The 26,414-nt window shown below is 50.6% G+C and overlaps 1 protein-coding gene across 3 annotated transcripts; it reads left to right on the top strand.

The window, feature by feature from the left end:
• Positions 1-1,223: 1,223 nt before the first annotated feature.
• On the top strand, positions 1,224-20,975 carry CACNG6 (calcium voltage-gated channel auxiliary subunit gamma 6). 3 transcript variants are annotated; one of them, XM_030821826.1, is made up of 4 exons: positions 1,224-2,146; positions 7,161-7,235; positions 9,846-9,983; positions 20,260-20,975. In XM_030821826.1, exons 1-4 carry the CDS (start codon positions 1,813-1,815, stop codon positions 20,496-20,498), a joined length of 786 nt encoding a protein of 261 aa, XP_030677686.1. In that variant the 5' UTR covers positions 1,224-1,812; the 3' UTR covers positions 20,499-20,975. The 3 variants fall into 3 exon arrangements, with proteins under 3 accessions (XP_030677686.1, XP_030677687.1, XP_030677688.1); XM_030821827.1 differs by lacking the exon at positions 9,846-9,983; XM_030821828.1 differs by lacking the exons at positions 7,161-7,235; positions 9,846-9,983.
• Positions 20,976-26,414: the final 5,439 nt, after the last annotated feature.

Here is a 26,414-nt window from a genome sequence, read left to right as displayed (position 1 = left end):
AGGAGTCCAGAGCCCAGCCCCTCCTCCCTCAGACCCAGGAGTCCAGGCCCAGCCCTCCTCCCTCAGACCCAGGAGCCCAGGACCCAGGAGACCGGGTTCCTGTCGTCTCAGATCCAAGATTCTGGGTACCCAGGCTCTCTTCCTCTACCACTCAGAAGTGGGGTACTGAGGCTTCTTCTCCCTCAGGAACCCACGACTCCTGGCCTCAGCCCCTCCTCCCTGAGACCCGGGGCCCTGCCTCCCGCCCCTCCTCCCTAGTAACCCCAGTCAGACTTGCTGCCCCGCCCGTCTCCTGCTGCCCGGGAGACTGGGGAGCTGGGACTCTCGGCGCCGCTCTTGCCCCTTAGTGAAATGAAAGTCCCGTCAGGCTCGGCCCCTTCCTCCCCGGGCGGCCTCCCTCCCCCCTTCCTCGTCCCCTTAAAATACCCGGGATCCCTATGGCAACAGGCGCCGGGCGACAGGTGCGGGTGTTATTTACGGGTCAAGCCCGAAATAGCCCCGAGGGTGGAGGGTGGAGGGTGGAGGGTGGAGAGTGGGGGGTGGGCGGGTGGGGACGAGGCCGGGCGCGGGCGGAGGCCAGGCCGGTGGCGGTGGCGGGCGCAGCCGGACGCTTCGGAGGCAGCGCGGAGCTGGGGTCGGCGCGGGGCCGAGGCAGGAGAGCGAGAGGGGCCCCTGCTCGGGAGTCGGGGGTGGGAGCTCCGAGGGGGTGCCCTGGCCTGGAGCTGAGCCTGGCGCGGACCCGACCGGGAAGGCCCTGGGAGCCCGGGGGAGGGAGGCGGACTGATCCCGAAGGGGCGCAGCGTCTCTTTCGGGTCGCGGTTGGCCTTTGAACCCTGGGGGGACTCAGTCCTGGTTTTCTGAGCCGCAGTGCGGACCGCAGCCCCTTAGTGTGAGCCCCAGGAGGGCCCCCCGGTCCCATCTGCCCCAGCCCTCGGGGAGGCCCCGCAGCCTCCGTCTCTGGACTCCACTCTGTCTTCCAGCCACCGGCCCCTTTCCCAGGCTCAGTAGAGACCTTGGATCTTTTCTGAATGGCAGGGGAGACCCCTATCCCCTTTTCCTGAATTCCAGCGAGGCCCAGTCTTCTTCTGAGCCCCAGCCAGGGCTCTGTTCTTCTGTGGATGCCGGGTTCCCACCGCCTCTCTTGAGACCCGGATTGAATTCTGACCTCCCCTTGGGAGCTTCCCGGGACCCCAGGTCTTCCTTTTCCGAATCCCAGAGGGTCCCCAAGTCCTCTCTTCTCAAACTCTGAGCCCAAGGGAACCCCGGCCACATCTCCTCCAAACACACAGAGGACCTCAGATCCCTTCCTGGGTACCCCAAACTCAGCCCTAGTGGGGTGCTCAGATCTCTCAGGAAAATCAGTTTCCCTTTTGTCAGCCCCCCAGCGGAGACCCCAAAGCAGCCCCTTGGAGCTGCAGGGAGCTTCAGCGGGCACCAGATCTCATTCCTCTGGAGCTCTTGGGGTTGACCCCCTCCTGGGAACCCGGACTCTATCTCTAAGCCTCGGGGTGGGGGCCTTGCTTTTCCTCTGGGCCCCATCTTCTTTGCCAAGTTCTTGAGGGCAACCTAGACCCTCCTCTGAACCCCAGAGGCTTCCCCAACCCCGGGGATCGTTTTTCTCTTCTGAACCCAAGAAGCATTCTCGACTTTCCCATTTGAGATTCCAGAGAGGACTCGGCTCTCCCTCTTTCATATCCAGGGGAAACTGAGTCCGTCACCCCCTTCAAGACCCCAGGCCGCTCCTCGCTCCCGCCCCTCGAGGCCCCTCGTCGGCTCTGCCTCCTCCCCCTTCTCGACCCCACCGGCCATAAGATGATGATGTGGTCCAACTTCTTCCTGCAAGAGGAGAACCGGCGGCGGGCGGCCGCGGGCCGGCGGCGGGCGCAAGGGCAGCGCGGGTCGGGGCTGACGCCCGAGCGCGAGGGGAAGGTGAAGCTGGCGCTGCTGCTGGCCGCCGTGGGCGCCACGCTGGCGGTGCTGTCCGTGGGCACCGAGTTCTGGGTGGAGCTCAACACCTACAAGGCCAACGGCAGCACCGTGTGCGAAGCGGCCCACCTGGGGCTGTGGAAGGTGTGCACCAAGCGGCTGTGGCAGGCGGACGTGCCCGCGGACAGGGACACCTGCGGCCCCGCGGAGCTGCCCGGAGGTGAGCAGACGCCCCGAGCCCAGGGCTTGCTTCCCACGGACAGGGAGGGAGAGGGGCCCGTGTCCGAGGAGAAAACCCGATCCAGGGACGAAAGCCTGAGCCCGGAGGAGAGAGCTCGCATCCCAGTAAGCGCCAGTGCTCACATCATCCTCTGCTCTCAGGAACAGCTGAGAGAGAGAGGGATCCCCCAGATATGGCCTAGGTCCCTCACGGGCCTACCGCCAGAGAACCTGTGCCTTAGAGCTTGCTTTCCTGCTACAGACTGTACCCCAAGACCAGAATGTGCCTACAGGGAGTCTATGCCCCCAGGCCATCCTGTACCCCCAGACCAGGCTGTGACCTGAGACCCCTCAGATGAGTCTGTACCCCTATTCTGCACCTCTAAAGAGAGCTTGTGCCCCCGCCTACAGCCTGTTCCCCAAGACCATTCTGTGCTGCCAAAGTCTGTGCCCCAAGACCATCCTGTACCCCCAGATCAGCCTGTGTCCCCAGCTACAGTTTCCACCCCCAGACTAACATGCACCTCTAGACCAGTCTATACCCCTAGACCAGCCTGCATCCTTACACCAGCCTGTGCCCTCAGATCAGCCTGCACCTCCACACCAGGCTATGGTCCCAGATCATTCTATGACCCCCAAAGCCCCTGCCCCCACACAGCCAATGTTCCTAGGCATCACTGGTTCCCCCCAGACCAGCCTATAGCTCTAGAGAGAGCCTGTGTCCCTAGAAAAACCTTGCCTGTGTCCCCAGACCCAGCCTGTGATTCCAGACACAGCTGGTGTCCTCAGATAGCCTGTGCCCACCCCAGACAGCCTGCACCCTCTGGAAATGCCTGTGCCCTGGAGACAGCCTGTGCCCACTCTGCATGTGCCCACAGACAGCCTGTGCCCATGGAGAGACAGCCTGGGTTCGTGGTGTCAGCTTCCTCTTCCCAGCCTGGAGACAGCTTGCGCTCCCATCCTGTGAGCCCTGGGGAGACAGACGCCCACCCCAAAGCAGGATCTATGCCTGTTCCCCACCTACTGCTTCCACCAAACCAAGCTCTCACCAGACACCTCCCAACACCCGAGGGCAGACCTTGTTCCTTCCCTGCAATGTTCTTCACTTCCTGTCCTCTCGCCTCCAAATGCCCAGACTGGACATTTCAGCATTTCTCATTTTCTCTGAGAGACATTCCCATACTCCTTCCTTTCCGAAATCATGGCTGTTTTATCCCTGGGCATGGCAGAAAGCTGTCCCATACCTCCCTGACACGACGGGCCACGGCTTGTACTTATACCAGGGGGACATTCTATACCCCTGGGGAACTGGATGAAATCTCGTTCTACCTCCACTGACCCATGGAAAATACCTGGCACTCCTCAGAGCCCATTTGGGCTGTCATATATTTGATCACCCATATGAGATCTCCAGCACTCTTCAGTCTCCAGAGAAGGTCCTATCATCCCAGTGCCCCTCAGAGAATATGGCCTATTTTTCTGGGTTCCATATGAGATTTCCCTCATCCCTCACTTCTCCAGATGTGATATCTTATATTTGTAGAGTGCAAAATAGGATGTCCCAAGCCCTCAATAGGACAATGGGATGCCAGGCCCCCCTGGCTGTCTGAGCTACCCACTTGGTGTCCAGATGGGCTACCCTTGATCATTTTATTTCTGCAGATGGGCTATCTCTGGCCCCTCGGGGGTCTCATAAAGGATGATCTCAAACTTTTGCAAAATGGGAGGCCCCAGTGATAAGAATATTAGCTGCTTATGTAATGCCTGGTTCTCATCTCAGTGTTTTATTTGCATTAACTCATTAAGCATCATAGCTAGCCTATGAGTCGTTATTATCACTCCCATTCTAGAGAAGAGAAAAATGAGGAGCAAGAAATCTCGGTGGCTCAGTCTATACACCCAGGCTAGTTAGATGGAATTTGAAGCTTGGTTGCCTCTCTTCTCAACAGCTGCATTATATCACATCTCACTGGTCCAGCAAGAGATCCCAAAGGTCAAAGGTCCTGGGGCAATGGAGGGGGTGACCCATCCCGTCTCACCGCATCGTATGGGGTTCCTCACATCCCTTGCTGTCCCCTTCATTGATCAGAAAGGACTTCAGTCTTCTAACAGGGCCATTAACCTTCTCTCACAAACCCAACCTCTCAGAGGACATCTCCCAATCTTCATTATGTCGGAGAAATATCTCACACTCACCACTGCCCATCAAAAGGCATCCCTGGCTCCCTTGGCTGTAAGTGTGGAATGTGGGGGTAACCCTTACCCTGTACTCTTCCAGAAGGGATACATCATATTTTGGGGTGGTCAAGAGTTGGGATGTCCTAAACTATTAGTAGCCAAAAGGGGATGCCAGGCACCCTACATTGTACCAGAAGGGCCATCACACTTCCCTTGTGGATGTAGACCGTGTTTCCCGCAATGACTGCTTCAAAGAGCACCTGCGCCCTTTGCTCAGTGACGTGAAGCATCCTTTACCTCTTTTTCTTTGAAATGGAGTTTTGCTCTTGTTGCCCTGGCTGGAGAGCAATGGCACGATCTCGGCTCACTGCAACCTCTGCCTGCCAGGTTCAAGCAATTCTCCTGCCTCCGTCTCCCAAGTAGCTGGGATTACAGGCATGCGCCATAACATCCGGCTAATTTTTGTATTTTTAGTAGAGACGGGGTTTCACTATGTTGACGAGGCTGGTCTCAAACTCCTGACCTCAGGTGATCCACCCGCCTCGGCCTCCCAAAGTGCTGGGATGACAGGCGTGAGGCACCGCGCCCAGCCCAGCATCCTTTACCTCTTGCTGCTGCATGAGAACTCATATATCCCACTCCTCCTGGCTGGACATCTCACCCCTTCTCCTCCCCTCAGGGTACTTGGGGAGCGCTCACGCCACCTTACCTGACACAGGGACTGATTTCTTGTCCCTTCATATCCTTGTTCAAATTTTTTCACGTTCACGGACTGCCTGGTCCCTCTTCTGTGGCCTTTACTCCTGTTATTCTCGACCTCTCTTCACCTTTTCTGTGCCTCAGTTTCCCCATCTGTAGAATAAGACAGTAGGTCAGGCTGGGTGAATTCTGAGGGGATTTCTGGGTCTAAAATGCATTCAGAAAGTGCTCCCCTCCCTTCCTTCCTTCATTTCTCCTTCCTTCTCTCCCTTTCTTCCTTTTTCTGTCTTTCTTAACTTTAAAATTTCTCTTTTTTTTTTTTTTTTGAGATGTAGTCTTGCTCTGTCACCCATGCTGGATTGCAGTGGTGCCATCTTGGCTCACTGCAACCTCTGCTTCCCGGGTTCAAGCGATTCTCCTGTCTCAGCCTCCTGAGTAGCTGGGATTACAGGCGCGTGCCACCACTCCCGGCTAATTTTTGTACTTTTAGTAGAGATGGGGTTTCACCATATTGACGAGGCTGGTCTCGAACTCCTGACACCAAGTGATCTGCCTGCCTTGGCCTCCCAATGTGTTGGGATTACAGGCATGAGCCAGCGCACCCGGCCCTGTGCTTTGTTTTATATTATTTTTTCCTCGTTCTTTTCCAGCTCATCTCTTTAATGTGTTTGATACACACTCACGGATATGTATTTTGACTTGGAAAATATATAGTGTTAGTTTATATGTGTGTTTTACATAAATGAGCTCATGCTATTGATTTTGTCTGATCTTTGGGATTTTTTTTTTTTGAGATGGGATCTCACTCTATCACCCAAGCTGGAGTGCAGTAGTACAGTCTTGGCTCACTGCAACCTCTGCCTCCCGGGCTGAAGCGATCCTCTTGCCTCAGCCTCCTGAGTAGCTGGGATTACAGGTGCGTGCTGCCACACCCAGCTGATTTTTTGTATTTTTGGTACAGATGGGGTTTCACCATGTTGGCCAGGCTGGTCCCAAACTCCTGAGCTCAAGTGATTCTCCTGCCTTGGCCTCCCAAAGTGCAAGGATTACAGGTGTGAGCCACCTCGCCTGGCCTCGACTTTTGGATTTTTAAATTAAATTATTAGTATTATTATTATTGTTTTGATCAACATGGTGTTTCTCAAATCTCTCCATCTTGCTTTAGGTTATTCTAATTCATGGCTATATGTACTGGAGAGATTTTCACAAGGACTGTCTGTGTCATTTACTTGTCTGTTCCCCTATTAGATGGACACCTGGCTTTATTCTGACTCCATGTTACTTATAAACAGTGCTGCTGTAAACATCTGCATATATATTCCTGTTTTTTTTTTTTTCTGGAGTTATACCCTGCAATGAAATTGTTGAGCCACAGGCTATGAACGTTCTTCATTTCATAAAGTACCTCAGAGTGCCTTCCCAAAAGACTAGGAGTACCCGTTCATACACGGTGTTTCCTCTTATCTTTTCAAACGCTTGATATGACCCTTTTAATGTTGGCCAATCTAATTGATGGAAAGTGGTGGCTCCCTGCTGATTCCAGCTGCCTCTCTCTGATCCCTGATGAAGTGGGGCATCTCTTCATGGACTTGAGTTACCCAGGCTTCCTCTTTTGTGAATTACTATTCATACCCTTTGCCCATTTGTCAACTGGGTTCTCTCTCTCTTCTTGCTAATCCACAGGAGCTCTTTGTGTGTTCCAGGTAGGAATCCTTCCTGAGACAGGAATCCTTTCTGAGTCTGTTAGTCTTCTGCTACTTGTATCTTGGTATCCTTTGTTGAATCAAGTGATTATCCATATGTAATCCCACTTGACCCTCAACAAACCCATACGAAGGGGCCAGGAAAGAGATTATTATCTCGTTTTAAAGAGGAAGAACTAGAGGCCCAGAGAAGCTAATGGCGCACTCGAGGCCACAGGTCCGGGGCTCAGAGCCCTGGGTAGGAGTCCCAGCTCCTGGATGGCGGTGTGGTCGCAGGTGGCTTTCACACCTCTGGGCGTCATTTTTCTCCTCTGTGTATCAGGGATGCTGATGTCCAAGTTTTAGGCTCCCGTGAGCTGTGTTAACTGTCCAGCCCTGGGCTTACGCAAGGGACCTCACATCCTCATGTCTGTTTTCTCTCTCCTGCTCCCACAGAAGCAAACTGCACCTATTTTAAATTCTTCACCACAGGGGAGAATGCACGCATCTTTCAGAGAACCACAAAGAAAGGTGAGAACTTTTCACCCCCTGGTGGGCGACAGGTGGGGAAATGCTGAGCATGCTGGAGGAGTTCCAGAGAGAATTTTCCCCTCCTCTGCTTTACCCCAGGGTGGGCCTTGTGTCTGTAATCTGTGGCTGTCCCCTGGGGAGTGCTGGCGGGAGAGTTAATGACGGGGACGTGGTGCTCTAGAGAATCTAGAGAACTCTTTTTTTTTTGAGATGATGTCTTGCTCTGTTGCCCAGGCTGAAGTGCAGTGGCACAATCTCTGCTCACTGCAACCTCCGCCTCCCCAGGTTCAAGCGATTCTCCTACCTCAGCCTCCTGAGTAGCCGAGACTATAGGCACCCACCACCACGCCCAGCTAATTTTTGTATTTTTAGTAGAGATGGGGTTTCACCATGTTGACTAGGCTGGTCTCGAACTCCTGACCTCAGGTGATCTGTCTCCTCAGCCTCCCAAAGTGCTGGGATTACAGGCGTGAGCCACCGCACCCAGCTGTGCCTAGAGTTCTTACCCCATCTCTGCCTATGCCACGTTCTGTGTCACCCTGGGCAAGTTGCAGCCCCTCTCTGTGGGTAGTAGCACTTGGGCATCTCACAAACCTGCATGCATCACGTGCTGACCACAGAGCTTGGCACTCCATCTGTAAGATCTCCAGTCCTCACAGTAGCCCTGCAGGGCGGGGGCTTTATCTTCCATCTTCCATCTTCCATCTTCCAGAAGTCCAGGAATGGTTACAATTATTTTTCCCAGGAAGTGGGAGAGGCGGAAGCAGGATTCAGACCCAAATAATTCTGACTCTCAAGGAGCACGCTACTAAAGAATCTTCTGAGGAAAGGTGTGGTGGCTGACACCAGTAATCCCAGCACTTTGGAGGCAGGCAGATCACTTAAGGCCAGGAGTTCGAGACCAGCCTGGCCAACATGGTGAAATCCCATCTCTACTAAAAATACAAAAATTAGTGGCTGGGCGCCGTGGCTCACACCTGTAATCCCAGCACTTTGGGAGGCTGAGGCAGGCAGATCACAAGGTCAGGAGATCCAGACCATCCTGGCTAACACAGTGAAACCCCATTTCTACTAAAAATACAAAAATTAGCTGGGTGTGGTGGCTCACGCCTGTAATCCCAGCACTTTGGGAGGCTGAGGTGGGTGGATCACGAGGTCAGGAGATCGAGACCATCCTGCTTAACACAGTGAAACCCTGTCTCTATTAAAAATACAAAAAATTAGCTGGGTGTCGTGGCAGGCGCCTGTAGTCCCAGCTACTCGGGAGGCTGAGGCAGGAGAATGGCGTGAACCCGGGAGGCGGAGCTTGCAGGGAGCCGAGATCGTGCCACTGCACTCCAGCCTGGGCGACAGAGGGAGACTCCGTCTCAAAAAAAAAAAAAAAATCATTAAAAAAAAAAAAAAATTAGTTGGGCATGGTGGCAGGTGCCTAAAATCCCAGCTACATGGAAGGCTGAGGCAGGAGAATCGCCTGAACCCGGGGAGGCAGAGGTTGCAGTGAGCTGAGATTGCACCACTGCACCCCAGCCTGGGCCACAGAGCAAGACTCCATCTCAAAAAAAAAAAAAAAAAAAAAAAAAAGAAAAGAATCTTCTGAGAAGATGGAAATATTCTGTTTGTGTGCTGACCCATATAGTGGCCATGGCCCCACGTGGCTCCAGCACACACACTTGGAATGTTGCTGGTGAGACACGGAACTGAGTTTCTAATTGTGTTTAAGTTAAATTGATTGAGCATGGAGGCCACTTCTGGCTAGCAGTGAACGTACTGGACAGTGCTGTTCTAAACACTTTGCCCTTTCTTTTTATTCATTTTGTATTTGTATTTATTTATTTTTATTTTATTTTATTTTATTTTTGAGACGGAGTCTCGGTCTTTCACCCAGGCTGGGGTGCAGTGGCGTGATCTCAGCTCACTGCAACCTCCACCTCCTGGGTTCAAGCGATTCTCCTGCCTTAGGCTCCCTGTTAGCTAGGATTACAGGCACCCGCCACCACGCCGGGCTAATTTTTGTATTTTTTGGTAGAGACAGGTTTCACCATGTTGGCCAGGCTGGTCTTGAACTCTCCTGACCTCAAGTGATCCACCCACCTTGGCCTCCCAAAGTGCTGGGATTATAGGTGTGAGCCACCGCACCTGGTCCACAGGAGGAAATTTAGGCTGAGAAGGGTTCAGCCTAAATTCCTACCGGAATCTGGAAAATCCTACCAGAATCTTCCACGTAGGAAGTAGTTGGGGAGATTTCCAACCTGGATCATTCCACTGGAGCACACTGCCTTTGCCATCGTCTCCCACACACCCCACTGCCTCACCTTCCTCACCTGTAAACCAGTGGTAACCAGATCCTAAGTAATAGTTGGTAATTCTCAACTCTTTCTAATCCTGGCCCTCTCCTCCCTTTGCTTAGTGACTTTAGAGAAATAACTGACCCTTTCGGAGTCTTAATTCCTTCAACAGTGTAAGTAAAATGTTGGGCTGGATGATATTTTACTTGAAAATTCTTCTCTCGCCCTGAATCTTCCATCTTCCTGGTTCTGGGTTCCTACAGGTGAATCCTCCTCATTCCCTACATCCCATGTTCTCTGCTTCTTTCCTCTCTCTTCCTGGCAGAGGTGAATCTGGCAGCTGCGGTGATAGCAGTGCTGGGCCTGGCAGTCATGGCCTTGGGGTGCCTCTGTATCATCATGGTGCTCAGTAAAGGTGCAGAGTTCCTGCTCCGAGTTGGAGCTGCCTGCTTTGGCCTCTCAGGTGAGGGTTCAGAGCCTGGAGGCTGAGGACATTGCATGCTGGGAGGATCTCCAGGCACTATTGCATGCTGGGAGATGGGGTCTCTATGCACTGTTGCATGCTCGGAGATGGAATCTCTGTGCACTGCTGCATGCTGGGAGTAGGGTCTCCACACACTGTTGCATGCTGGGAGTAGGATCTCCACACACTGTTGCATGCTGGGAGGTGGGATCTCCAAGCCCTGTTGCATGCTTGGAGTTGAGGGGAAGAAGCCCGAGGGCTATAGTAGGTTCAAAGATGGGAGAACCCCAACAACCGGGCTAAGGATTGGAGGGTGTCCAAACATTGTTTTAGATTTGGACCTGGGATCTCCAAGAATTGTTGCATGCTGGGAGATGGCATTTCCAATCACTGTTGCATGCTAGGCATTAGAGAAAGCTCAAGGACTCCAGAGGTCTCAAAAATTGGAGAGTTCTAAGCCCTGTTGTTGGCTGGGAATTGGAAGCTGTCCAAACACTTTTCAAGGTTTGGACATGGAGTCCCCAAACACTGTTTCATGCTGAGATGTTTTAAGCATTATAGCGTGTTGAGAGGTCAGGGAATCCCAGGGGCTGTAGTAGGCTCAAAGGTGGAAGAGTTCCAAGCCCTATTGTTGGTTCAGAATTTGATGGTCTCTAAATGCTCTTTTAGATTTGAGACTTGAGGTCTGCAAGGACTGTTGCATTCTTGGAGCTGAAGGTCTAAATAAAATGCTGCATCTTGTGAAATGTAGCCCTCAGCAATAAACAACACTTCAGTTTATTGTACTTCCAGTTGTAATCCTTACAACAGCTCTGTTAGGCAGGGCTTACTATCCCCCATTTTATTAATTTATCTATTTTTGAGACAGAGTCTCCCTTTGTCGCCCAGGCTGGAGTGCAATGGCATGATCTCGGGTCACTGCAACCTCCGCCTGCTGGGTTCAAGTGATTCTTCTGCCTCAGTTTCCCAAGTAGCTGGGATTATAAGCAGGCATCACCATACCTGGCTAATTCTTGTATTTTTCGGTAGAGACGGGGTTTCACCATATCAGCCAGGCTGGTCTCGAACTCCTGATGTCAAGTGATCTGCCTGTCTTGGCCTCCCAAAGTGCTGGGATTATAGGCGTGAGCCACCACACCCAGCCTCCCCCATTTTATAAATGAGGAAATTGAGGCTCAGAGAAGTCAGATGAATTACTCATGGACACACAATCAATGATGGCGTGATGGCAGAGGTGGGATTTTAAACTCGGTTTTCTTTCTTTCTTTTTTGAGATGGAGTCTCACTCCGTCACCCAGGCTGGAGTGCAATGGCACGATTTCAGCTCACTGCAACCTCTGCCTCTAGGTTCCAGCCCAAGCTGTGCCCTGAATCACTGTGTGGCCTTGGGAAGGTTCCTTTTATTTTCTGGGCCTTGGTTTTCTTCTTGAATCAAATGTTTTCTTTTCTTTTTTCTTTTTTTTTTTTTTTGAGACAGAGTTTCGCTCTTGTTGCCCAGGCTGGAGTGCAGTGGTGCTATCTCAGCTCACTGCAACCTCTGCCTGTCAGGTTCAAGCAATTCTCCTGCCTCAGCCTCCCAAGTTGCTAGGATTACAGGTGTGTGCCACCACGCCTGGCTAATTTTTGTATTTTTAGTACAGACAGGGTTGCACCATGTTGGCCAGGCTGGTGACCTCAAGTGATCCGCCCACCTCAGCCTCCCAAAGTGCTGGGATTACAGGCGTGAGCCACCGCGCCCGGCCAAGACTTTCATAAAACACTTTAATATCAACACTTTCCTGTGCACCCCCAGGGGTAATGCAGGTGTGAGTTTAATAATAACGCCAGCACCAAATTCCTACCAAGCTACTAATTCCATGAAAACAGACATCATCTTTATATTTTGTCATCGTTCCGTCCTCAGGGAGTTAGAGAGGGCCTCTCTGGGGAGGTGACATTGAAGATGTCAAAGCATGGATAGACAAGCTGGGAGAGTTTGCTGCATTGCAGATCTTGAAAGAAAGCCAGTGTGACAGGAGTGTGGAGAGAGACAGGGAGACTGGTGCAAAAGATGTCACTGCATTAATGTGACATTAATGTCACTGGCCCTGTGACATTAACAGGGAATCAAAAAGATCTAGGTTGGAGTCTCAACTTCTTAACAGCTGTGTAATTGGGGCAAACCTTTTTCTATCTCTGAGCTTAAATTTCCTTATAGCCATGAACTCACTCATCCAGGTACCTGTTAATTTTGTGTCCATCCTAGCCATCCATCCATTTATCCTTCTGTCGATTGATCAGTTTCCTCCCTCTCTCCCCTTCCTTCCCCTCTCTCTCTTTCCCTATCTCTCTTTCTCTCTCTCTCTGTCCTTTTTTTTTTTGTTTTTGTTTTTGTTTTTGTTTTGAGACAGGGTCTCGCTCTCTCATCCAGGCTGGAGTGCAGTGGCGCGATCTCATCTCACTGCAACTTCGACTTCCAAGGCTCGAGTGATTTTCCTCCCTACCGATCAGCCTCCTGAGTAGCTGGGAATACAGGCGCACGCCGCCAAGCCCGGCTAATTTTCGGATTTTTTTTTTTTTTTGTAGAGATAGGGTTTCGCTATGTTGCCCAGGCTGGTCTCCAACTCCTGAGCTCAAGTGATCCTCCTGCCTCGGCCTCCCAAAAGTGCTGGGATTATAGGTATGAGCCACCACGCCCGGCCCCTCTCTCTTTTTCTTTTCCACCCTCTTTCCCTTCCTCTCTCCCTCCAATCATCTATTTCTCCTTTTTTTTTTTTTACTTGTCCATTCATTTAACAAGTATTTCTTTAATATCCAGTGAGTCCTAGATGCTGTGCTAGGAGCCGCTGAGGATGCAATGATGAATAAGATAAAGATGATGTTTGTTCTCATGGAATTTGTAGCTTGGTAGGAATTTGGTGCTGGTGTTATTATTGAACTCACACCTGCATTACTCCTGGGGGTGCACAGGAAGCTGTTGATATAAAAGTGTTTTATGAAAGTCTTGAGCACAAAAATGTTCTGCAGATTGTACTACCAATTGAGAGTGAAGGAGGATTTGATGTTCTAATTACTGTGGTTAGATTGGGTGTCAGGGACTGGGGCCGGTTGGGATTTTGAGGTCTCCCTAGATAAAGGGACGTGTCCAGGTTGTCTTTTTTCTCTCCTTATAATACATATATCAGCTGTTGTTCTATGTTTTAGAGGTATGAGACAGAGAAGTCTGCTGCCCTCGTGGATTTATAGTGCAGTGGGAGAGACAGAAATGAGATAAAGAGACATTAGTCCTATAAATCAATATACATTCATAACTACCAACTGTGCTGAATGCTATAGATAAAAAGTATAGAGTATGAGAAAAATGTATGACAGGAGGCCCACTGTAGATTTAGGCGGCAGTGGTTAGTGAAGGTGTCCCTTCAAAACGTGTACTTCATACAGAGATGTGAAGAATCAGGACGTCTAAGGCAGGCTCAGGGAGGGGGAGGCGGAAAATTATTCCAAGCAGCATAAAGGTCTTCAAGCCTGAACAAATCTGGTGCACTGAAAGTCCTGCTCCACGCTGTAAGAGTGTGGGAGGAGCAGCTTGAGAGGAGGCTGCAGAAGCCGCAGGAGCCAGACCCGCATGCCTTTTTATTTAGTTTATTTATTTTTTATTTTTGAGACAGAGTTTTGCTCTGTCACCCAGGCTGGAGTGCAGCGGTGCGATCTCGGCTCACTGCATCCTCTGCCTCCCGGGTTCCAGCGATTCTCTTGCCTTAGCCTCGGAAGTAGCTGGGATTACAGGTGCCTGCCACCACACCCGGCTAAGTTTTGTATTTTTAATAGAGACGGGGTTTCTCCATGTTGGCCAGGCTGGTCTCGAACTCCTGACCTCAGGTGATCCACCTGCCTTGGCCTCCCAAAGTGCTGGGATTACAGGCATAAGCCACCTTGCCTAGCCATCCAACAGCAAATTCTATTGGCACTGCTTCCAAAACATATTTTGAATGCAAACACTTCCCTCTAGTTCACCAAAACACTAATCCAAGCCACGGCTATATTTCCCTGAGGTAATTTCTATGGCCCCCTAACTCTTCTCTATGCTTCTCCTTTTAACCTCCTCAAGCCTGTTCTCCACAGAGCAGCTAGAGTGATACTTCTATTTTTTTAATTTAAAATTTTTTAAGACAGGGTCTGGCTCTGTCGCCCAGGCTGATGTACAGTGGCACAATCACAGCTCACTGCAGCCTCAACCTCCTGTGCTCAAGCAATCCTCCCATCTCATCCTCGAGTAGCTGGGACCACAGGCACACGCCACCACTCTGGGCTAATTTTTAAAATTATTTGCAGAGATGAGGTCTCACCATGTTGCCCAGGCTAATCTTGAATTCCTGGACTCAAAAAATCCTCTCGCTTCGGCCTCCCAAAGTATTGGGATGATAGGCATGAACCACCGCACCCGACCAAGTGATACTTTTTACTTTTTTTTTTGAGATGGAGTTTCGCTCTTGTCGCCCAGGCTGGAGTGCAATGGCACGATCTCGACTCAGTGAAACTTCTGACTCCTGGGTTCAAGCGAGTCTCCTGCCTCAGACTCCCGAGCTGTGCCACCACGCCTGGTTAATTTTTTTTTTTTTGTATTTTTAGTAGAGATGGGCTTTCTCCATGTTGGCCAGGCTGGTCTCAAACTCCTGATGACCTCAGGTGATCTGCCCGCCTCAGCCTCCCAAAGTGTTGGGATTACAGGTGTGAGCCACCATGCCTGGCCCCTAAGTGATACTTTTATATCATAAGTCAGATCATGGATTCTCCCCAGAATAAAAGCCACTTAAATTCCTACTACTAGAGTAACATGATGGCAAGGCCTCGTGTGGGCTGACTCCCGGCGCCCTGTGACTCCCTCTCCTGCCATCTGCTCTCCCTGCTCCGGCCACGCCGGCCTCTGCTGTTCCCCAGACGCTCTAAGCTCATTCATCCCGCAGCGTGTTTTGGCCGCCTGCCTCCTCAGCCTGGAGCGTTCTTCCGCCGGCGCTTCACATGTCTCATTGCCTCATATTGCTTAAGTCTCTGGTCAAATATCACCACCTCAGAGAGACCAGCACTGACCATCGTGTCTAAAGGGGACTCGTTTGGTATCCAAGAAAACGTTAAAAATAAATAAGTAAATAAAAGAGCAGGGCGTGGTGGCTCACGCCTGTAGTCCCAGCTACGCAGGAGGCTGGGGCAGGAGAATCGCTTGAACCCGGGAGGCGGAGGTTGCAGTGAGCTGGGATCTCGCCAGTGCACTCCAGCCTGGGTGACAGAGCGAGACTCCATCTCAAAAAATAAATAAATAAATAAATAAAATAATAATAATAATAAAAGAAAGAGCGTGTGAGAGAAACTGGGCGCGGTGGCTCACGCCTATAATCCCAGCACTTTGGGAGGGTGAGGTAGGTGATCACTTGAGCCCAGGAGTTCGAGACCAGCCTGGGCAACATAGTGAAAACCCATCTCTACCAAAAATACAAAAACTAGCTAGTCTCATTACCTGATCTCAAAAAAAAATAGATAAAAATTTAAAAATAAAATAAACTGGCCGGGCACGGTGGTTCATGCCTGTAATCCTAGCACTGTGGGAGGCTGAGGCGGGCAGATCGCAGGATCAGGAGTTCGAGACCAGCCTGGCCAACGTGGTGAAACCCCGTTTTTACTAAAATATAAAAAATTAAGCGGGCGTGGTGGTGCGCGCCTGTAGTCCCAGCTACTAAGGAGGCTGAGGCAGGGGAATCACTTGAACCCAAGAGGTGGAGATTGCAGTGAGCCAAGATTGTGCCACTGCACTTCAGCCTGGGTGACAGAGTGAGACTCCATCTTAAAATAAAATAAAATAAAATAAACCAGGCACGGTGGCTCACTTCTGTTATCCCAGAACTTTGGGAGCCAAGGCTGGCAGATCACTTAAGCCCAGGAGTTTGAGACCAGCCTGACCAACATGGTGAAACCCTGTCTCTACTAAAAATACAAAAATTAGCTGGGCGTGGTGGCAGGTGCCTGTAATCCCAGCTACTCAGGAGGCTGAGGTGGGAGCATCGTTTGAACCTGGGAGGTGGAGGTAGAAGTGAGCTGAGATTGCACCACTGCACTCCATCCTGGGTGACACAGCAAGACTCTGTCTCAAAAATAAATCCGTAAATAAATTTAAAAAATAAGAAAGAAAGAAGACTCATTTCCAGTTGGGACCTTACCGGCTTTATTTTTCTTCACAGAATTGATCACTACCTGGAATTCTCTATTTATTTATGCCCGTATTCATTTGCCAGGGCCACTATAAGAAAGTAGCACAGCCTGGGTGGCTGTGGTACAACAGAGATTGATTTCCTCGCCGTTCTGGAGGCTGGAAGTCTAAGACCAACACGTCGACAGGGAGGTTTTCTCCAAGGCTTCTCTTCTTGACTTGTAAATGGCCAACTTATCCATGTATCTTCACATGGTCTTCCCTCTGTACCGGTCTGTGTCCCCAGTTCCTTCTTTCTTTTTTTTTTTTTTTTTTGTTGAGTCAGTCTGGCTCTGTCACCCAGATTGGAGTGCGGTAGTGTGATCTCTGCTCACTGCAACCTCCTCCTCCCGGGTTCAAGTGATTCTCCTGCCTCAGCCTCCCGAGTAGCTGGGATTACAGGCACCCTGCCATGACACCCAGCTAATTTTTGTATTTTTTAGTAGAGAGGGGGTTTCTCTATGTTGGCCAGGCTAGTCTCGAACTTCTGGCCTCAGGTGATCTGCCCACCTCTGCCTCCCAGAGTATTGGGATTACAGCCATGAGCCGCTGTGCCCAGCCTTCTTTTTTTATTTTGTTATTTTATTTTATTTTTTTTGTAGAGACAGGGTCTCACTATATTGCCCAGGCTGATCTTGAATTCCTGGCCTCAAGAGGTCCTCCTGCCTGAAATTTTTTTTATCTCATAAGGACACCAGTCCTTATGGATTAGGGTTCCTTCTGATGACCTCACTTTAACTTAATTATCTGTTTTTGTGTGTGTGTGTTTGTTTTGTTTTGTTTTTTGAGACAGAGTCTCACTCTGTTGCCCAGGCTGAAGTGCAGTGTTTCGATCTCAGCTCGCTGCAGCCTCTGCCTCCAGGATTCAAGCGATTCTCATGCCTCAGCCTCCCGAGTAGCTGGGATTACCCGCATGCGCCACCACACCTGACTAATTTTTGTATTTTTAGTAGGGATGGGGTTTCACCATGTTGGTCAGGCTGGTCTCAAACTCCTGCGATCCGCTCGCCTTGGCCTCCCAAAGTGCTGGAATGACAGGCGTGAGCCACTGCACCCAGCCTTAACTTAATGATCTCTTTAAGACCTCTATATCCAAATACAGTCACGTTCTGAGGTACTTGGGGTCAGGACCCCAAAACATGAACCTTTTGTGAAGAACACAGCTCAGCCCTCAACAATGCATTTAACTGATAATTGTCCATCTCTCCTTGGATGAAACTCCAGAAGGACAGGGACTTAGTTCTAGTATCATTTATGTATTATGTGTATTTTGTAATAAGAGCTCAATGAACATCTGTTGAATGAATCAAAGGATGCATGAATCAGGTCTGCTGTGGTGGCCCACACCTGGAATCCCAACATTTTGGGAGGCTGAGGCAAGAGGATTGTTTGAGGCCAGGAGTTTGAGACCAGCCTGGGGCAATGTAGAAAGATCCCTTCTCTACAAAATAAAATGAAATAATTAGCCATGGTGGCTTGCAACTGTAGTCCCAGCTACTCAGGAGGCTGAGGCGGGAGGAGGGCTTGAGCCTGGGAGGTCAAGGTTGCAGTGAGCTATGATCGCACCACTGCACTCCAGTCTGGGTGGCTGAGACCTTGTCACTAAAAAAAGAGAAAAGAAAAAAAAAAGAATGAATTAGGAAAGGAATGAAGGGGAGTCCTTGTCTAAATGCTTTTCCATTTCCCATTTTGTAATGTTGGGCTGTGTGGTGCAAAGAAGGGGCTTTTAAATCACAGCATCCAGGCTGCATTCTCCAGCCCCCGAATCAAAACCTCAGTGAATGGCTGGGCACGGTGGCTCAGGCCTGTAATCCGAGCACTTTGGGAAGTGGATAGATCACCTGAGGTCAGGAGTTTGAGACCAGCCTGGCCAACATGGTGAAACTCCATCTCTACTAAAAATACAAAAATGAGCCGGGTGTGGTGGCGTGAGCCTGTAGTCCCAGCTACTCGGGAGGCTGAGGCAGGAGAGTCTCTTGAACCCGAGAGGCAGAGGCTGCAGTGAGCTGAGATTGCACCATTGCACTCCAGCCTGGATGACAGAGTGAGATTCCGACTCAAAACAAAACCAAAAACAGTAAACAAACAAACAGAAAAAAACACCACAGCGGGGCTGGGGTGCAGGGAGGAAGCAGGGTCAGGAACTGGGGTTGGGGCAGGACTCCGGGGTCTGGAGAGAAGGCGGCTGGGATCAAGCGTGACTCTCAGACGGTCCCGCGTGACCTGGCTCCTGCCCGCTTCTGCAGTTCCATTACCGCCTCTCTCCCCAACCCCAACAACTCTCCTTGCTCTGACACACTCAGCTTTTCTCTTTTCTCCAAACACTCTGTGCTGCGTCCTACACAGGGCCTTTGCGTCAGCCCCTCCTTCTGCTCGGAACAGCCGTTGCTTCGTTTTGAGCATGACTGACTTCTTTTCATCCTTCAGGTTCCAGCTCAAATGGCTTTTCTCGACACCATCCAAAGTCCCTGCTCCGCCCCTGGGTGCCACTCTCTCTGTTTCTATTTCCTTCCTCTCATGCATCACCCTCTGAGATTATCTTGTCTCCTCATTTGTTTATTTTGGACATTGCAACCTGGCAGCCTGCAGGCCCTCGATGGCCAGGAGATGTGCTTTGTTTGCCAGGCAGTGTGTAAAGATTTCTCCGAGTTGACGTTTAAAGGTTGGGAGAATTCCCGTAAAAATAATAATCATTTAAGCAATTATGGGCCAGGTGCGGCGGTTCACCCCTGTAATCCCAGCACCATGGGAGGCCAAGGTGAGTGTATCACTTGAGGTCGGGAGTTCTAGACCAGCCTGGCCAACATGGTGAAACCATGACTCTACTAAAAATACAAAAACTGCCAGACGCGGTGGCTCACGCCTGTAATCCCAGCACTTTGGGAGGCCGAGGCAGGCGGATCACAAGGTCAGAAGTTCGAGACCAGCCTGGCCAACATGGTGAAACCCCGTCTCTACTAAAAACACAAAAATTAGCCAGGTGTGGTGGCGTGTGTCTGTAATCCCAGCTACTCAGGAGGCTGAGGCAGGAGAATCACTTGAACTGGGGAGGTAGAGGTTGCAGTGAGCCGAGATCACGTCACTGCACTCTAGCCTGGGCAACAGAGTGAGACTCCATCTCAAAAAAAAAAAAAAAAATTAGCCAGGCGTGGTGCACACCTGTAGTCCCAGGTACTCAGGAGGCTAAGCATGAGAATCACTTGAGCCTGGGAGGCGGAAGCTGCAATGAGCTGAGATCACGCTGCTGAGGGGCTGCAGCTGGCCTCTGCCATCATTTCCACCTTACTTGCTGCCCTGTGTGTTTACACTTTCTCATGCCCCCTGCAGGCATTTGAGTTTTGCAAACTTTGGTTTATTTGTTTACTGTCTATCTCCAAGTAATATATAAGCTCCACGAGGGTAGGGTCTTTCTCTATCATGTTCTTTCTTTTTCGCTTTTTTTTTTTAAATCAGCCTGTAATCCCAGCTACTCGGGAGACTGAGGCAGGAGAATCAGGAGGCGGAGTTTGCAATAAGCTGAGATCACACCACTGCACTCAAGCCTGGGTGACAGAGCAAGACTCCATCTCAAAAAAAAAAAAAAAAATCTAATGAACCATATTCACCCTACAGTGCTGCGAACACCAGAATGCATTTCTCCCATCTAGCTGTGATTCTATATCCGCCTTTTAATCATTTTCCAGCGTACTGTTCTGTGGCATCAATTCCGTTCACATTGTTATGAAACCATCACCCCCATCCACCTTCAGAACGATTTTCATCTTCCCCAGCTGAAATTCTATACCTGTTAAACACCAACTCCCCTTTTTCCTCTTCCCTCCGGCCCTTGGCAACCACCCTTCTACTTTCTGTCTCTATGACTTTGTGTCTTGTGTTTTTTTTTTCATCTCCAGCTTCCCAAATGCTGCCTGCTATATAGTAGGTGTTTAGTAAGTATTTGTTGAGTGCACGCGTGGGAAGGTGCCAGGGCGGGCGGGAGGGCTGGGAGAGGATGGCGGAGACGTTCAGACACAGCTGGGGTCACGGGGGTCTGACTGCGCGCTGTCCTCTGTCCCACAGGCCTGCTGCTTTTGGTGAGTCTGGAGGTGTTCCGGCATTCCGTGAGGGCCCTGCTGCAGAGAGTCAGCCCGGAGCCTCCACCAGCCCCACGCCTCACCTATGAGTACTCCTGGTCCCTGGGCTGTGGCGTGGGGGCCGGCCTGATCCTGCTGCTGGGGTCTGGCTGCTTTCTGCTGCTCACACTGCCTTCCTGGCCCTGGGGGTCCCTCTGTCCCAAGCGGGGGCACCGGGCCACCTAGAGCCACGGGTGAGACTTCTCTAAGCAACCACCAAGCCCTTTGACCTTCTCCATTGTACCCCCAAGATCTTTTTGCCCCATCTCCTAGAGAAACTGTGTTCTCCCTGCTCGGGGGCCCATGTTTTTTTACACGCCTGCTTCCTGTCCCCTTATCCTTTCTCCCTCTGTAAATACGTTTTTCTCGGTGCCTGTATGTGGGTTGCTTGGGGGTGGGATGGGAAGAGGCTCCTTGCAAACGACGGTCCCCAGAGAAGACTGGCGGGGACCTGATGGGATAGCTGGGGTGTGGGGTCGGGGGATGAGGTCAGGGGGTCTTGGGTGGGAGTTGGGGGCCCCTTCATTTCCCAGGTCTGGATCGATTCACTTGCCAGGAGAGACTTTTTACAACTCATCTGCAGCTCAGGGTGGGGTTGGGGGAGATAGGGAAGGGTCTGACCTGGCTGTGATCTGATTTGGGATTAAAGGTTTGGAAATTTAACAACTTTGGTTTGGAGTCTATTTGTGACGTGATCGTGCATTCTGGGGTAAAGAAAAGTGACCCCGTATACCCTCCGGAAACATACCCTCCAGAAACACTTTTGAGCCCAGAAGTCACGTGAAAACGAACCCATATACAATGGTTGAGAGTGTGGAAAACACAATATATTTTTTATTTTTATTTTTATTTTGAGACAGAGTCTTGCTGTGTCTCCCAGGCTGGAGCGTAGTGGTGCAATCTTGGCTCACCGCAACCTCCGCCTCCTGGGTTCAAGCGATTCTCCTGCCTCAGCCTCCCAAGTAGCTGGGATTACAGGCACCCACCACCATGTCCAGCTAATTTATATATATATATATATTTTTTTTTTTTTTTAGAAGAGACGGAGTTTTCCATGTTAACCAGGCTGGTCTCGAACTCCTGATCTCAAGTGATCCACCTGCCTCGGCCTCCCAAAGTGCTGGGATTACAGGTATGAGCCACCGCACCCCACTCAGATTTCCCCTTTACACATGATTCCCCTCATATTGGATTAGGATTTACCCCAATGCCCTCATTTTAACTTGATTACCTCTGTAAAGACCTTATCTCCAAATGAGGTCACATTCTGAGGTACTGGGGGTATATATATATATATATATTGTGTGCGTGTGTGTGTGTGTGTATGTGTGAACATTCAACCTTTAACAATGTGTATATTCTAAATTGTGTTTTCTGGCTGGGCACGGTGGCTCATGCCTGTAATCCCAGCACTTTGGGATGCCAAGGCAGGTGGATCACCTGAGGTCAGGAGTTCGAGACCAGCCTGGCCAACATGATGAACCCCGTCTCTACTAAAAATACAAAAATTAGCTGGGCGTGGTGGTGCGTGCCTGTAATCCCAGCTACTCAAGAGGCTGAGGCAGGAGAATTGCTTGAACCTGGGAGTTGGAGGTTGCAGTGAGTGCACTGGAGTGCAGTGAGCCGGGATCTCGCCACTGCACTCCAGCCTGGGTGACAGAGTGAGACTCTGTCTCAAAAAAAAAAAAAAAAAAAAAAAAAAATCAAAAAGGTGGGGGGAAGGGGGATTGGTTCAGGAAAGCCTTCTGAAGAAGATGACGAACTTGAGTCTTAAAGGTGAATAAGAGTCAGAGACAGTGGAGAGAGTCAAGGGCGTTCCAGGTGGGTGGGAGAGCCTGGACAGAAACGAGGAAAAAGATGATGAAGCTGTGAGTGAGGAAATGTGAACGCTGGTGTTCGGAGTGAGACACAGGAATCGTGAGAGGGGTTGGGGCGGGCTGTCTTTTTTTTTTTTTTTTTTTTTTTTTTTTTGAACGGAGTCTTGCTCTGTCGCCCAGGCTGGAGTGCAGTGGCGCGATCTCGGCTCACTGCAAGCTCCGCCTCCTGGGTTCACGCCATTCTCCTGCCTCAGCCTCCCACGTAGCTGGGACTGCAGGGGGGCGGGCTGTCTTATGAACAAGGTGGAGAGACTTAGATGCTCAACAGAGCAGCTTGGCCTTGACCCTGAGGGTACTGAGGAGCCACGGGAGCTTGCTGAGCAGAGACATGCTGGCATCAGGTCAAGGGGTTGAAACAAGGTTTCTTATTCTTGAAGTCACAAAATTGCAGACCCAGAAGACAGACTAGTGGTTGCCAGGGGTTAAGAAAAGGGTGAGTCTTGGACCCATGCGATGGCTCATGCCTGTAACTCCAGCACCTTGGGAGGCCGAGGCGGGTGGATCACCTGAGGTCAGGAGTTCGAGATCAGCCTGGCCAACATGGTGAAACCCCGTCTCTACTAAAAACAAACAAACAAAAACAAAAAACAAAAAATATACAAAAATTAGCTGGGTGTGGTGGCTCGCACCTGTAATTCCAGCACCTTGGGAAATGCCTGTTCTAATTTAGGTCCATGGGCACAGGCCCTAGGGTGGAGCCCTTGCCAGACACCCTGCCCTTCTCTACCCAGCAGTTCTCTGCCCCCCTCCCACATCAAAATGCCTGTTCTGTATCTATTGAGATGATCATGTGATTTTATTTTTATTTTTATTTTTATTTTACAATCTCACTCTGTCGCCCAGGCTGGAGTGCAGTGGTGTGATCTCTGCTCACTGCAACCTCTGCCTCCCAGGTTCAAGCAATTCTTGTGCCTCAGCCACCCCAGTACCTGGGATTACAGGTGTGCACCACAAGACCCAGCTAATTTTTGTATTTTTAGCAGAGATGGGGTGTCACCATGTTGGTCAGGCTGGTCCTGAACGCCTGACCTCAAGTGATCATCCCGCCTCTGCCTCCCAAAGTGCTGGAATTACAGGTGTGAGCCACCGTGCTCGGCTGACCATGCGATTTTTGTTTCTAATTCTGCATTCTTCCATTCAACAAGTAGAAGTGTCCTGCAGTGCCTGGGCTCCTGGGAGCCAGGCTGGTGTGAAACCCCAGCTCCCCGACTTATGGCTGGAGCAACAGCTTCACCTCTTGCTGTCTTGGTTCCTTCATCCCTAAAGACGGTGCATGAGCTCAACCCCGTACCTACTCCCAGGAGTCACCGTCGGGAGTAAACGCCATCATAAGCCCTGCAAAGCTCCCAGGAGACCGCCTGGCATGTGGTCGCAATTCCATCTGCCTTTGCTGTTATTTTTTCTCAAGTGGCACTTAGAGAGTAAACAGGGACCCCCGACGAGCTGACAGCCTGCTGATGGAAACAGACACTAATCACATCATTGAAGTAATGAGTGTGCAATTATAGACCGAGTTAAGTGCTACGAGACAAGATAGTCCACAATTGTTTTTTGTTGTTTGACTTTGTGCCCAGCCAGGTCAGGGAAGCCCCAAGAGACATCTGCCATGGGGGTGGCGGAGATAGTTGGTCTCGGGTCTTGGGGGAATGGCTCCGGGTTCACACCATTCTCCTGCCTCAGCCTCCCGAGTAGCTGGGACTACAGGCGCCCACCACCACGCCCGGCTAGTTTATTTGTATTTTTAGTAGAGACGGGGTTTCATCGTGTTAGCCAGGATGGTCTCAATCTCCTAACTTCGTGATCCACCTGGCTTGGCCTCCCAAAGTGCTGGAATTACAGGTGTGAGTCACCGTGCCCAGCCGGCTGGCGGGCTGGCTGGCTTCCTTCCTTCCTTCCTTCCTTCCTTCCTTCCTCCCTCCCTCTCTCTCTTTCTTTCTTTTTGAGATGGAGTCTCACTCCGTCCCCCAGGCTGGAGTGCAATGGCACAATCATGGCTCACTGCAGCCTCGACTTCCCAGGTTCAAGCGATTCCCATGCCTCAGTCCCCCAAATCCCTGGGACTACAGGCACACACAGCCACAGCCAGCTAACTTTTTGTATTTTTTGTAGAGATGGGGATCTCCCACTGTTGCCCAGGTTGGTCTTGCACTTCTGGTCTCAAGCGACCCACTTGCCCTGGCCTCCCAAAATGCTGGGATTACAGGCATAAGCTACCGTGCCTGGCCACTCTTCATTAAAAAAATATATAAATAAATAGAGACAGGGTCTCACTGTGTTGCCCAGGCTGGTCTCAAACACCAGGGCTCGTATGATTCTCCTGCCTCGGCCTCCCAGGTCCATGAACCACCGCACCTGGCGGGAGTGGCTCTTTGTCCAGTGGGGTCATCATTCTGAAAACTCTTTCTTACCTGGGGTCACAGCAGGGAAGCTTCAAAGCCAGAGACTCAAAAGAAAGGGGAGCTGGCAATTTTCCCCTAAGCCCTCCCTGACCACACTCCGAGTGGTTCCCCCACAGCCAGTTCAGGCTTCAGTTCTGGGTGGGGAGAGACCGGAGGGAGGGGAAGGCAGAGATATAACATAGACTTATCAGAAGTGGGAGAAGGAATTACAGACCCCACAAAGACAAATGACAGGAATCACATCAGCCCATGAAACAATGTATTGTTGGGGCTCAGAAAACAATACCCTCGAAGTAAGTATGACGTTTGTCAGGTGAAGTATTTGAACTAAAGGAGATTAGAAGGTCTCAGAGGCGGCCGGGCCATCATCTCTACAAAAAATACAAAAAAACTAGCTGGGTATGGTGGTGAGTGTCTGTAGTCCCAGTTACTGAGGAGGCTGAGGCAGGAGAATCACTTGAACCCAGGAGATGTAGTTTGCAGTGAGCCGAGATCATGCCACTGCATTCCAGCCTGGGTGACAGAGTGAGACCCTGTCTCAAAATAAAATAAAATAAAATAGAACAGAACAGAACAGAACAGAACAGAACAGAATAGCTGCTGCTGATGATGCACAGTGCTATGTATGAGTGTTCAAACAGTAGCTAATTAAATTAATTTTTTTGAGACAGGGTCTCTCTCTTTCACCCAGGCTGGAGTGCCATGGCGTGATCACAGCTCATTGCAGCCTTGACCTCCCAGGCTCAAGCGATCCTCCCACCTCAGCCTTCTGAATAGCCAGAACTGCAGGTGCATGCCACCACACCAGGCTAATTTTAAATTTTTTTAAAGAGATGAGATTTCACCATGTTGCCCAAGCTGGTCTTGAACTCCTGAGCTCAGGCGATCTGCCCACCTCGACCTCCCGAAGTGCTGCAATTACAGACATGAGCCATCACATCCAGGCTATTTTAATTTTATAACCTCTCATGAAATCTCTCCTTCCTCAATTTGTCTTCTGAGGGTTCTGGCTTTAGCCAGAATTGGAAAAAGGCCCAATGCTTCATGAAGGTTGACAGCTGGAGGAGTACTAGAAGGTTGCCTGGCAACAGTGGTGTTAGGGCAGACAGGAGCAAGTCCCTGGGTGGTTTCCTAGCAGAAGGAATGTGGGCAGGGCTGAGCCTAGGAAGCAAGATAGGAGATGACAAGGGTGCCCAGATCATCGGTTTCTGAGGAATTTCTCATCCCTGCTCCCCAGAGCCTCTGGACACAGCCCATCTCCCTCTCTCTCTCTCTCTCTCTGTCTCTCTCTTTTTCTCCCCTCCCTCTCATCTTTTCCTCCTCTTTTTTCCCTTTCCCTCTCATCCTTCCCTCCTCCTCCTTTTACTTCTCATTCTTCCTTTTCTTCTTCCTCTTCCTCCTCCTCCTATTACTATTACTACTGATAATAACAATAGCTAACATTTGTTGAATGCCTCATCTGAGAGATTTTCTTTTGGAGTGATTAAAAGTTTCGGATGCTAGGCCAGGTGCTGGGGCTCACACCTTCAATCCCAGCACTTTGGGAGGCCAAGTTAGGCAGATCGCTTGAGCTCAGGAGTTCAAGACCAGCCTGGGCAACATGGTGAAAGCCAGTTCCCTATAAAAAAAAAAATACAAAAATTAGCCAGGCATGGTGGTGCATGCCTGCGGTCCCAGCTACTCGGGAGGCTGAGGTGGGAAGATCACTTGAGCCCAGAAGGTCAAGGCTGCAGTGAGCTGTGATTGCACCATTGCAATCCAGCCTGGGAGACAGAGTGAGACCCTGTCTTGAAAAAAAAAAAAAAAAAAAAAGGCCGGGCACGTGG

Source organism: Nomascus leucogenys, chromosome 10, assembly GCF_006542625.1.
Source record: "Nomascus leucogenys isolate Asia chromosome 10, Asia_NLE_v1, whole genome shotgun sequence".
NCBI classification, from domain to species: domain Eukaryota; kingdom Metazoa; phylum Chordata; class Mammalia; order Primates; family Hylobatidae; genus Nomascus; species Nomascus leucogenys.
Note: the sequence above shows the minus strand (reverse complement) of the source record. Positions and strands in the feature narration are given on the sequence as shown.